At 44.6% G+C, this 12,536-nt stretch overlaps 1 protein-coding gene across 1 annotated transcript in view; it reads right to left on the bottom strand.

Moving 5' to 3' along the window:
• tmtc2b (transmembrane O-mannosyltransferase targeting cadherins 2b) overlaps nt 1–12,536 on the bottom strand; it is a 93,281-nt gene that overhangs the window by 43,589 nt on the left and 37,156 nt on the right. The window contains exon 2 of the mRNA XM_047596238.1: nt 8,464–9,040. Within this exon, the coding sequence (XP_047452194.1) occupies nt 8,464–9,040 (577 nt within the window). The remainder of the gene's footprint in view (nt 1–8,463; nt 9,041–12,536) is intronic.

Here is a 12,536-nt window from a genome sequence, read left to right as displayed (position 1 = left end):
CTGGCTGAGTGATTTTACATGCCAGTTTATTTGCTGAGACCATAAAACGCAGCCATAAATAGGAGCTATGGTTAAGAAACTGAAACAAAGGGCCAATCTATGCCTAAATATTTCACTTGCGTTGAAGCTCTAAATTAGATACTCCAAAGCTTTTCAAACGTAAGTGGTCATTCAACAAAAGTAAAGTCCCTGTTCATTAAAATGAAGGCGGCTTTAATTACAGCGAAGCCGTTCTCAGCAGTAACACTTTCTCAGACTCAATCATCCTCAGTGAGAGCTTAACGATTTGGGGAAAAAGACAGACCTGCAAATCTATACACATCTCCATTAGGGCAACTGATGCATGCACTATAAGGACAGAGGAGGACAATGTAGCTGAGGGACATTCCTTTGCAGGGACGAGGTCTTACATAACACGCCACTATCGATTCTCCGACACGCCCACTATAAAAAGTACGAACCAGAGAGACAGTGTGGAATATTTCAACCCCCGTGCAGAATCTCACATCTGTTTTTCTCCCAACACGAGGCCTCGTTTTAAGTATCTTTCGTTCTATCTTTCTCTCTCTTGGCTTCCATCCTCTCACAGTTGGCAAAGTCAGGGTCAGGTCGCTGGCTGTCGCTGGCAACATGTCTGTCAGGTTCACTTAGGCCTGATGAACGGTATGCAGCCCGAGGCACATTCTATCACTGTGGCCGGTTTTACCCCAAGGAGAAGACGTCTAGGCTTCGAAAGAACCTGTTAAATCGCCTGTGTGTGGAATGTCTCGCCTATTACGCTGCCGAAGCAAATTATTTTTCAGAGGTAGCAGCATCTTTTCTAAACATCTTCAAACTGAACTTTAAAGGGGCGATACTGGTCATTATGCTTGTGTGCTTACTGGAGAGTTAGAGTTAGGCTGCTTTAATCCAAAGTAAACAAAATCTCGCTCACGTCTTCACATTTAATACTGCATTTGCTTTCATCTGCGCAGTAACTTCCTGGGGCCATACAATGTCATGTGGTGACCGCCACATAGACCTCCACGTTAAAGCAACTAAATATATGAGATTAACATGCAGAGATCACGCATAACATTATGACCACCTTGCTAATATTGTGTAGGCCTCTGTGCACCATCCCACAGATACTTGGTCAGTTTAGGATCTAGTGAATAGAGGGTATGCACTGACACCCGGGGCCACGCCTCCCTGAGTGGCAAAAACATGGAGAAATGTAGCAGTAAATACAGTGAGACCAGGACTAATGTGGATTATTAGATTAAATTAAGGACAATTGGACTCAACAATGAGTGTGGATTTGGAAAAGTGGATTAGCCTCAGTTTCAGTTAGTTTAACCTAGTTTTAATTAATTTCAATTATGATAAATGTAGCTAAATAGAAGATGCTCACGCTAAGACTTTTACTGAGACGTAACATTAGCCATATAATACTATAGCATGTGACCAGACATTAAAAGAATGACAAGGAGTCATGTGCACCTTGCACTGTTATTGGTATTTTTTTGTGTTGCTCCTTGTCTCCGCTCACGCTTTAGCTCTCCTTTGAATTAATCCAGAGTTAGACAGAGTAAACATATTAGTCCAAATGTCCAACCGTTCTGGTAAGATATACAACCTGAGCATCTATCTGTATTCCCTGTTTGTTTTTCTTTGACCACGTTTTTATTACGCATGAATCTGACTGCCCATTTCCCCTACCTACCTAGACCTAGTAGCGTGCAGCCCTATGTGAGAGGCAGGTGGGTAAGTGCAGGGGGCACTAGCTGAGCCCACCAGGCTCAATCTATCACACAGTGACAGGAGCCATTAGAGCATGGAGGAGCATCTGCGGAGCCCCAGGTAAGAATGTATGGGGCGAGCTGAGCTCTACCCTTTACCTCATCGAACACACAGCAAGGATGTGTATTAGACGTCATATTCTGTATGCAAGCGCTATAGCTCACATGCAAAAAACCTTGACATGTCAACATGCTCTGCACATGTGCACACGTGTTCGCAGAGGTCCTCCGAGTTCACATCTGCCCTTCCAGCCTCCTCCATCTCTGACGTCCCAGAGGTCGGGCCTCGCTGACCCTTCCAGCTCCACAACACCTGAGCGCACAGTCCAGGTAAACTCCGTCACCCCCGTCACCCTCCAGACATGTTCTACACGCACACACACAGGCGACCTTGCACTAATAGCAGAAGTGTTAACAGAAAACAGGAGGTGCGAAAAGATAAAGTGTGCGAGTTTGACATTCACTAAGGGCCAGCTGGGTCTCGTCCCAGTTTTTGGAAATCATTCCCCGGCGGTCAGTCCGAGTCGTCAGATGTTGGACGCAGACAAAAGCAATCGGGAACGTCTCACGTTTCTCTGAAGATGCATTTGAGCCCGTGTGTGCTCAAGAGGTATTGATAGACGTGCGGCACTGACATGACATCACCAGGATAAGTCCTCTTTATCCAGTTTACACTTTCAAAGCGTCAGATTTCAGCATTGTGAGCACAAAGGATTGTCCTCGTCACGGTCATGTCAAGAGTGTCAGCCCCTCGGGGACTTGGGCTCATCCCTGTATATTATCAGTGCACTCCACACTTTCTCTTTCTGCTTCAAACGTGGACAAAGGGCTGCTGTGTTCTGCAGACGTGACGACACGGACAAAGGAACAATGGGCCCTCAAAATAAATAAATAAGATGCAGCAAATGAACGGAAAAGCGGTGAAGATGTTTAGGCAGAATTATACGGCTAAACAAGTCTCGTTTTTCCCACAGTTAAGAGTTGGAGTTTGAGCCCAATTTCTCTGTCTTCAATTGTCTAAACATTTACTTTATTGGTCAACTAACAAAGAAAGAGCACCGAGTCCCAAAAAACAAACACTTTATTGCATTATGCTATGGAATAAACATAATCAAATCACATTAAAAGGCATTCTTTCCTCAACTCAATTAGGACGTCTAATTACGTTTGAGTATCTCTTACTGAAAATGAGCCTGTTAACTAATGCAGTGCAGGACACAGTCTCATAAAAAGTTTTTTTCCACATAAATTGCGGTTACACCGCGCCGTTGCCAACTATGTTACATTTAAACGCTATTAACTCATTGCCTAAGAGTAGCTCTACATGCAACACATGGCAATAAATGCTTTAATCAGGCACAACGCAACTGGAGAATATCAGCACTGTAAAAGGTCAGCTTGAGTAAACAATTTAATGGCCGTCTTTTCCCACTTTTGAAGACAGCACATGTCTTGGAAGAACTAATTAGGACTCACTATAAGCTGACGTTTTACACCGGCACCAGATATCAACACTGGTGGATTCAACTCTAAACACAGACAGACTAATGACTGCAGGGAGGAGCAGAAAAGGTGGGGAGATGCTTCTGGAAGCGGCAGCATATAGGGTGAAAAAGTTCAACAGCAACCTAATAGATGCGTACTCTGTCAAAGAAATGCGTTCCTCTTATTCTGTAAAACATACGCAAGTTGTGATATGTGACTTTGAGTCATCTAATGAGCAAATGGTTTCGCTTAGAAAGGTCACTGAAGCATCCGAACGTTTTTTCCGCGTCCCTTAATGAAAGCTTTCCCCACAGTTCGTGCGCCAGAAGATGCCACGAAGCATGTGTTTGTTGAATTTCTCTCTCTCTCTCCATTTTCTGTTGCCATCTTCTTTTCATCCGGAGGAGCAGAAGCAGTCCCTGCGCTCGGACTGGTTTTTATGCTAAATTCAACACAGTTCACAAAAAACGTTATTGGGTCCTCGAGGGGGAATTCATGGGGAGCGCGTTGCAAAACAACTGTGTGGTTAATTCACACGTTTAAAAGACAGAAGAAAAAGGGAAGAAGAAATCTGAAAAGCATCACAGGATCAAAACAGCTTGTGCACAAAGGACCAACGGCAAACACCAGTCAACAACATGCACAAGACATAAAAAGCTCAATGAATTTACGAGTTTCTTGTTGGACTAAAACCAAACATCCTTCTGTTCGTACTGAATATTGTGTAAAATATTCCCTAACAATTTGAGAAGATACAGCGATCAGGCATAACATTATGACCATTATGACAATTCAATGTTCTGCTGGGAAACTTTCAGACCTGGCATCAGTGTGGCTGTTACTTACTGACCAGACCAGCCCCTGATCGGTGTATAGTTGCCATAAGTTTATTTAATCCCTTGAAAGTGACAAAAAGCAGACAGAAAGCCTGCAAGAAGAGACAACATGAAGCAAATGAGTCCATTTCAACCGTACGCCGTGCTCCAATCTAATCTAAGGGTGCACTTTTCTCTAATTGCAGCGCCTTTTGTTCCGAGATCTGTTATGCAAATTCCGTCGCACATGCATCCTGTCAGGATAATACCCGTGCATTACCCTTTGCCTCCTGATTTGCATGCAGAGAATCTGCAGTGGAAGTCTTGACGAAGTGAGTTATGAACCTGCACGGACTCACAGCGACTGTCTCGGCTTGCCTCGGCTGCCTCTGCCCTTCAAACCACACACAGAAGCCGTAATGACACAATGGGAGATTTGCAGCGGATATAAAACTCAAATGTAATTGAGTGCGTGCCACAATCAGATAAGCGGGCCCATTTCACCGTCTCCAACGTTAAATGTCAAATGACTCCAGCTGAGGTGTGTGTGTGTGTGTGAGTAGGGGAGGGGGGGGTGGAGTGATAAAACTTAGTGCCGGCCCATTACAGCCTGCCAGTCATGCAGCTAGCCGGCCTCTTTAGTCCGACTGAAAAATGGGTTTTATGCACTCAGAACATGCAAGAAAAGCAAGGACACCGTGACAGTTTGTTTTCATGCTTTTCCGCCTAGTTTCCCTCTTATCACAGAACATTAACGTCACAATGCCGCTTCGGGGAGTTAGCGGCCAAAATCTCGGCACCTGATAGCTCTCAGGCCTGAATTAAAGCGAAGAAGAAGTGAATTTATTTTCACTGTGATCATTTTCACCGCATACAATGGAAGGTTTGGACTCGCCCCGAGGAATAACTCCCCTTCCCCTACCATCACTCAAAGTGACGGCCGCGCTCCACAGAGGCGGAAAGAGACAAATGCATATGCCGCAGTACGCTGGGCCGCGGGCCCCCGGTACTCATGGATAACATACATGCTCATGATCTGATCTTATAGGGAAGAAACCTCCCAAGATAACATGATTGAAGGGATGATGACAGTCCTCCGCCTGCACTTCGCTTTTATGTTGTCTGTGGTGCGACTAAATGACATGCTGCGATAATGACAGCTGTCAGCTAAAGTCGTATGTTAGGAAAAGCCAAGCCATGTACGGCAAACCCCCCCTCTCCACCAAAAAATATATATATCTACAGTCTCCTCTCAAAAACAGCCAGTTGTTTTGCAAAAGCGCCTAACAGCCCACACAGTCCCTCGTGTGCCTCCTGAATGCAAACTAACCAACTGTGAGGGAGAGACTTTTCCTCAGAGCAGCAAAAAAAAAAACAAGAAAAGAAAAAACACTTTTTGTTTTAATTCAGTCTGGTGTGTTTCTTGGTTTAATTTGTCATCCCAGTGTTTGTGTTCTATTGAATTAACACTTGTAGGGACATGATGCAAGTCTGCTGCTTTTTATTATTATTATTATTATTTTTTTTACTTAAATATTTTAACCTGCATGTATCTTAGATTGTCAGTGAGCTCTTTTTTTTGGCTATGAAAGAGGTCACACAACATATTTAATAATAATGTAATATATTATAATATATATTGTATATATTTATATAAGTCACATCTTTATATTCCATTTTTTTTATTTATTTAATTTTTATTATTGTTCATGTTGTTGTTTATTTTCTTTTATTTTACTAAAGGTCCTCAAGAGTGCTATTTATGTGCAACTGACCTACTGTGACCAAACAATTTCCATTGTGGATGAAGTCTAAGCCAGTTTACTATTTTACTATTCACTAGGTTCACCGCTGAACAGAAATTATATTTTTACGCACAACTGCCTGCCCGCGTACTGCCAATTTAGCTGACCACATTTCAAACCGTGACAGAAATCTATAGCCCACGCCCCTCAATGCCCGAACCAGAACTGTAACCGGTCCATTCTTCTTCCAGAGACAATTGGACCAGGAGGATTTGTGGATTTTCTTTTTTCTGTTTTGAGGCATTGCCTCCTTCGGGCCCTCGTTTCCTCTGTTGTCTACAGTAGTCATGCCTGACAAACCGTTAGACGCCTCGTCCGCCTGCGGATATGGATGGGCCGTACTCCAGAGGACACGGGGAGTCAGATAAGACTTAAATCGTGAGAAGACAGCACGGGAGAGGGAAGCGGCGCAGGCTCTCACTCTTTATTTTCACACTATGCTGAGCACTAAACAGGAGACGATAGCTTTGCTCTTTAATTAAACCATTTCCCCTCCTTGTTGTTTTTTTTTTTTTTTTTTTTTTTTTTATCTGCAGCCGCCTCTATTCTTGCAGTTGCTTATGCCTCTTGTGCTAATATTTCTTAAATTGTTTTTCACTGGAGCATGCCGAAACGCCGCCCCATCATCGACTCCTCTGGAGCCCCGTCCTGTCGCGTCTGTGCACACGTCTTGCTGGATTTACTACAGCGGGCTGAGAATCACGGGTGTCGCATTGACCAGACAGAAAACAGTAAATACTTCTGACAGGAGCTGTTGGCTGTTTAATGGCAGGGGGCTTCAAAAGCGACAAGAGAATCTAAAATGGCGATGGCTTTTTCGGTATCTCAGCTGTTTCTCCTGAAAGATTTTATTCTTTTTCATTTTCTTCTCTTTTTCTTGTTGCAGCATAAAGTGCCTACACAAGCAAACGCGTACGTTCGGTGCCGTAAATCCACAAACACAAAACGAGGGGCCTCTAGAGACACATGAGCTAAATGGTTTCTTCCGATGCTAATTTATAACATGAGGTAAACAGCGTGCTTCTCATTAGTATCGTTTTTTTTTTTTTTCATGAACGGGCTGATGAGCAATTAGCTATTTATTATAATTTTTTTATTTCAGTGTAATTGAACCAACATGTCCATAATCGACATGTTTTGTTCGGAGTTTGTAACGGTCTATGTGACTATTTAAAGTGGACTCACGTGAAGGGACAGCCAATTAAGGCAGCTGAAATCTCCGCGAGGCAGGTCACAAAATGTTCAACAGTTTTGTCTTTCTTGACCGTAGAAAAATCAGTTTAGCCGCGCGGATTGAAGAGAACCTTGCAGCAATAAGTCCCGTCTGCCTATTAATATGATAATTTTTTTCATTACCTCGAAATGATGTCCAGCTCAGATTACCCATCAGCGGATGAATTAGTGGATGCACGTGGCTGTAAAACATCACGAGGTGCCTCGTGTGCAGGAACAAAGAGACAGATCCCGTTTGCTTTTCTTTCTCAACGCGTGTTGCATTTCATGGAATAAAAAATAAACGTGATAAATCTGATCTAGTTGACACAGTTGAGCACACGCTACACTCCGTGTTTGGAAATTCCATTGTGATGACGAGCAGAAGACACACATAAAACACACAGTCACACCCATATGTGCTGTATATACACACTAATCAGGCGTAACATTACAACCACCTTCCTAATACTGTGTAGGTCTCTCTTGTTCCTCTAATGTAAAACAGTTGTGACTCATCGGAGAATAGACATGGACCTTCTGTGAGTGTCCTGTGGTGTTTTTGGTGGGGGCCTTTTTGGTACTAGGGGTTGACGGGAGGAGCTTCTGTGGATCAGGCTTGTTCCAAAGCATCCCTCAATACTTGATCAGTTTGAGATATAGTGAATCAGGAGGCCAGGTCAAAACCTTGTGATGTTTTTAATGTTTTTTTGAATTTTTCTTAAATGATTTTTGTGTGTGTGTCTGTTTCATGCTAAATCCTGATGGGGATAGGAATGGGTATAGTTAAGGTTTATCTGATACTGGTGCCAAACTGGTAATTTTATCATCATATCATATCACCTTCGAGCAATTGTTGCAGGTTTCCAGTGTCGAGTCAGCCAAACTTTTGACCATTAGGCATTTTGAAGTTTCACTTCCATCCATGCAGGTGAAAAACCGATGTGACGGCACAACGGTAGAGCTGAGGGGGCACGCTGATGTTTTTTTTTTTTTTTTTTTGTTATTTGTACTTTTCAATAAAGTTCTTGGAGGGGACAAAAGAGAGCTAAGTAATTAATAATTCAGTGAAGCACCAAAATCTGCGTTGCATTTCAGTCTGGTTACTACTGTTTACCTCAGCACCAGTGCTGTTATGGTACTGAATATTGGTACCCAGCCATACCTGGGGATGACTGCTGAATTGTCACAAGATGGTTAAAGTTGTTTACTTCTCGAGTCAGTGGTCATAATGTTGTGGATGGACATGCATGCAGTATATATCTTTTTTCAAATTGCCAAGTCAGATTTTTGGGTTCTGAAGGAGTTGCACAAAATAAGACACATGTGAAAGGCAGCCCCGCCGGGTGCAGATAAACTGTTTACCTTGTAAAGTAGCATGATAACCTCCCGCAGTTTGAGCCTGTGGAAGATGCAGATGTCGTAAAGCGCTGATACAGCCAGGACGGTAACTCCGAGCTCCTTCCACAGCATGCTGCAGGCGGCGCAACCCAAGCTTCCCAGGAACCAGGCCACGAGCCGCCAGGACCCGGCGTGGCCCCTTAGCCTACAGTGACGTATGTAACACAGCAGGGACAGCAGGAAGAACAGGGCGGCTCCTTCGTCAGCCCGGCCGACGATGCCCGCCACTGCCTCGGTGTGGATGGGGTGAGAGGCGAAGAGCAGGCCGGCCACTAGGCTCCACAGTCCCCCTCCGAGCAGCAGGCGAGCCAGGGAGGTAAACAGGCCTGTCACAGCCCCGTGGATGGCCACGTTAACCAGGTGGTAACCCCACGGCTCCAGCCCGCCCACGGCGTGGTTGAGACGAAAGGAGAGGGTGCAGAGGGGTCGGTAGGACTTGTGGCTGCCAGTGTGAGTGAGTAAAGTGCCCCAGAAGTCATCGTAGAAGATGTTCATCCAGGGGGTCTCAGGAAGCAGGTCCTGATTGGTCTTAATTGCACGGCTGTAAAGAGAACAAGAGAGGTTAGACTTCTGGGAGCAGCAAGATGCATCCTACAGGAAAGACATTTAATAATAAATAATAAGCATTTGATGGAGTACTTAATGTCACACTGCTTCACTGTCTGGTCCTTTTACCGCCAAGCCACATTCAATCAAAGTCCTTCCTCTGAAAACAGTGTTTATGGCATACTGGCAACGCACAGCACATTCTCTGAGGAAGGATGCACGGCTATTCTTCTGCAGTCTAAGCAGAAAATACATGTTACCGTGAAAAGACTTTGCATCTGCTCGCAACTTTACCCTGAGAGTGTGGTCAAGTGTCATTCAGAGACAGAAAATCAGAGGGTGAACTTCAAGCTCCGGGCAGTTTTTGCCACCACAGCCACAGCTCTAAGAACATAAGGAGGAGGATAAGCAAAGGCACCACACCCAAGGCCACAAATACAAGCACACATTAGGGGAACTTCTGGCAAAATTAAGCTCGGAGAGAAGGTGGCCTGCCGTGATAGTAAACATGGCAATCTGGGAGTTGGTCCGAAGCAGCGGAAGTGGAAAACTGAGAGATCTGTTCCGGTTTAAGGGCGTCTCTCAGCAAACACGGCAAATAGGTGAGGAAACAGTTTGACTCTTGCTCTGTCAGAGAAGAACCTGCGTGACCTAAACTAATAGTGCCACATCAACCACAAGCTGTGTGTCAGTGGGTAGAGGGCCAGCCAGCAGGGGTCAATTAAGAGAGGAAAGGATGGCAGGTTCCTCTTGAATGCTTCTCCAGCCTTTTCTGTCATACTGCGGTGTCCCCGACATAACGACAAGCCTGTTCTGCGTTTCTTTGAGGCGACGCCACTGATGATTTGCTCAACGAGCCACCCCAGAAAGAAGGCGGTTGGGAAACGAGAGCAGAGGTGTTTCAATTACGAGCGTGTTACATGGAAACATGACGAGTGATAATGAGCCAAGCGGATGTACTCGTCAATTGTGAGGAAAAAGGTGGGAGTGGGTATTAAACAGCACACTACAGTAAGGACTTTATTTCATCTGTGATTAAAAGAAACTCAAATGAGAGAAAAAGTGAATGTAGCGCTAACCACAGATGCATCCAGAGCAAATGCCTCAGCCATTTGGAGGCTCTTTAGAATAACTTTACCTTGGCAATCGCCCCCCTGAACGGCTGCCACTTTTCAATTTCAGAGAGCTCATGGGACGCTTGGTGCGGTGGGTAGAGCGGGTTGCAGCGTTCATCGAATCGCGAAATGTTCAATTTTGGGTAGAAAAAGGCCCCTTTTATGATGAATAAAAGGGGGGAATAAATACTACTATGCCTCAGCACATTGGAAACAGTCAGCAGGGATTTAATAGAAATGCCTCAGATGTCAACACACAAACGATTAGATTTCTCTACCTTCCCTACTCAGACTGACGGAGGCTCTAACCCTCTACCAGCAGGCTCAGGAGTCGGTAGCCCAAATCTCCACTTCATGACTCAGATATGCCAGTTTATTTTCTCTGGCCCATTTGTCAAATGAGATCTTCACTCCACCGCAAGATGCTCACATAAGAGGCATTATGGTTTAATTACATCTCAGAGCTGCGCTGGAGACGAGCGTGCTCATTTTCCATTGCACAGTGCCGTGCACAGCCATCGAGGCCAGATATGTTATATATTGCTTCAAAACCACACCAGATTTTCTTTGGCAGCACGGAGCAGAGAAAAGCCAACGAGACGCAGTCAAAAGGCTGCAGCGTTTACGGCCTTGGCTTCAGGGTTCGCCATGCACGGGATTGTCTCCTCCTTTTATGTAGCAGAGGTAAGTAAGCACTTAATCTACACCGTTCAACAAGCAGTGAATCAAGGAATGCAGGCCGTGCATACAAACTCTGCCACGACTACTCGGAGCGGGTGAATAAAAATATACAACCACGAATGAATTAAGACATTTGCATCATAGCGCAAGTAGTCATGGTCAGTTTCTCCGATCTGTGGCAAATTATCAATCCACTGCGGATCCAAATCATCAAATACTACCCCTCTTGGCCAGCTGGAGAGGAATATTGTGTTTCAGCTGCTGGTTGGGCCCATTCCTCAGTGGAGCTGGCAGCGTCGAGGACCTCTCTGTGCACTGTGAGCCTTTTCCAGCCGGGAGCACATTCCTCCCCCAACCACCAGCCCCGTAACACCGACTCCCAGAGGAACGGAGGGGATCATGTGGCCGCTAACAAGAGAGATCCATGAAAAACTTTTCTCCCTTCCATTAGTCTTTCTTGATCATCCAGCTTCTGGCTGCCATCCTCGATTCATCCGCGGCTCGTCTAGATCTCATGCATGTGCCGCACTCCGTCACGATTTGCTCGCTTGTAACCATGCGGGCGGAAACAGGAGGTGAAGTCAGACATCACGGTGTTATCCTTGTTGAATTTTTTTTTTTCTCTTGTCTTAAAAAATAAAAGCATCTTTACTTAGACCACATGGAAGATTTATCAAGAAGCTTTAACTGTCTCATGTACCCTGCACTGATTTCTTCCACTTTGTTAAATAGCTGTCAAATGCACGATATTTTTCATTCATTATCAGATCAAAATGGAATAAACAGCCCTGTATTTATACTCTTAGACTTCAAGACTGTGTAATTATAAACCCAGAATACCGCTAATTCAGAACCACTTCCAAGAGAAACTCTCCTGCTATCGCCTGATCTTTTTAGCTGAGAAATAATCATGTGAGAGGAAACCTCTTCACCCCTGGAACAGCTCCGCTTAATATGTGAATGTGCCAACGGCTACAAGATCCAACGCAAAAGAGGCTATCTCAAGTTTAAGATTGATCGGCTTCTCTGTGCGGAGACCAAACAGCGGAAGCACACAGGAGATGAGGCTGGATATTAAAAAAGGGAGATTGAAAACCAAGGACATGTCATCAGGACTTTGCCTCTAAGGCTACTCGATGAATTCGAGATGAGGCTATGAGGAAAACAGAGCTGTATGACCAGAGTATAACTATTTTAAAATCCCCTTAAAGCCTGAAAGGAAAATGACATAAAAAGAGGCAAACCATCCTCACAGAAGAATGAATATGCCGGGCATCTGTTCAAAAATAAATCACACAAGAGTGAGGCACGGGATTTGAAGTAACAGATGGTTTGTGTGGCTGTAAATATGGAAGCATATGGGAGAGTGAAGGGCATTCAAGAACGTAAAGTCAAGAAGTAAACAGGAAATTTGACAGCGCACCAGCTTTGACGAAAACTTCGTACGGCGACCTTCTTCGCATGAGTTGCACAATATCAGAAGTAAACTGGGGTCAAAGGTCATTCTGAGGCTGGTGACGAAGGGTGCGTTAATTAGTCTGAATACTGGGATGCTGAGGAGAGAGTCAGACCTTTAAAATATATCAAGATTTACAACGGCAAAGAAAATCACGTCCGGGTGGGAGTTCGGGGAAAGTGATCGAACGTCTGCCAACAACATGTCATCAACTAGATTCAATATCTGAAAGCAGCCCA

The sequence above is a fragment of the Mugil cephalus genome, chromosome 10 (genome assembly GCF_022458985.1).
Source record: "Mugil cephalus isolate CIBA_MC_2020 chromosome 10, CIBA_Mcephalus_1.1, whole genome shotgun sequence".
Classification (NCBI taxonomy): Eukaryota; Metazoa; Chordata; class Actinopteri; order Mugiliformes; family Mugilidae; genus Mugil; species Mugil cephalus.
The sequence above is the reverse complement of the archived record's forward strand: the minus strand, read 5'-3'. Positions and strand labels throughout refer to the sequence as shown.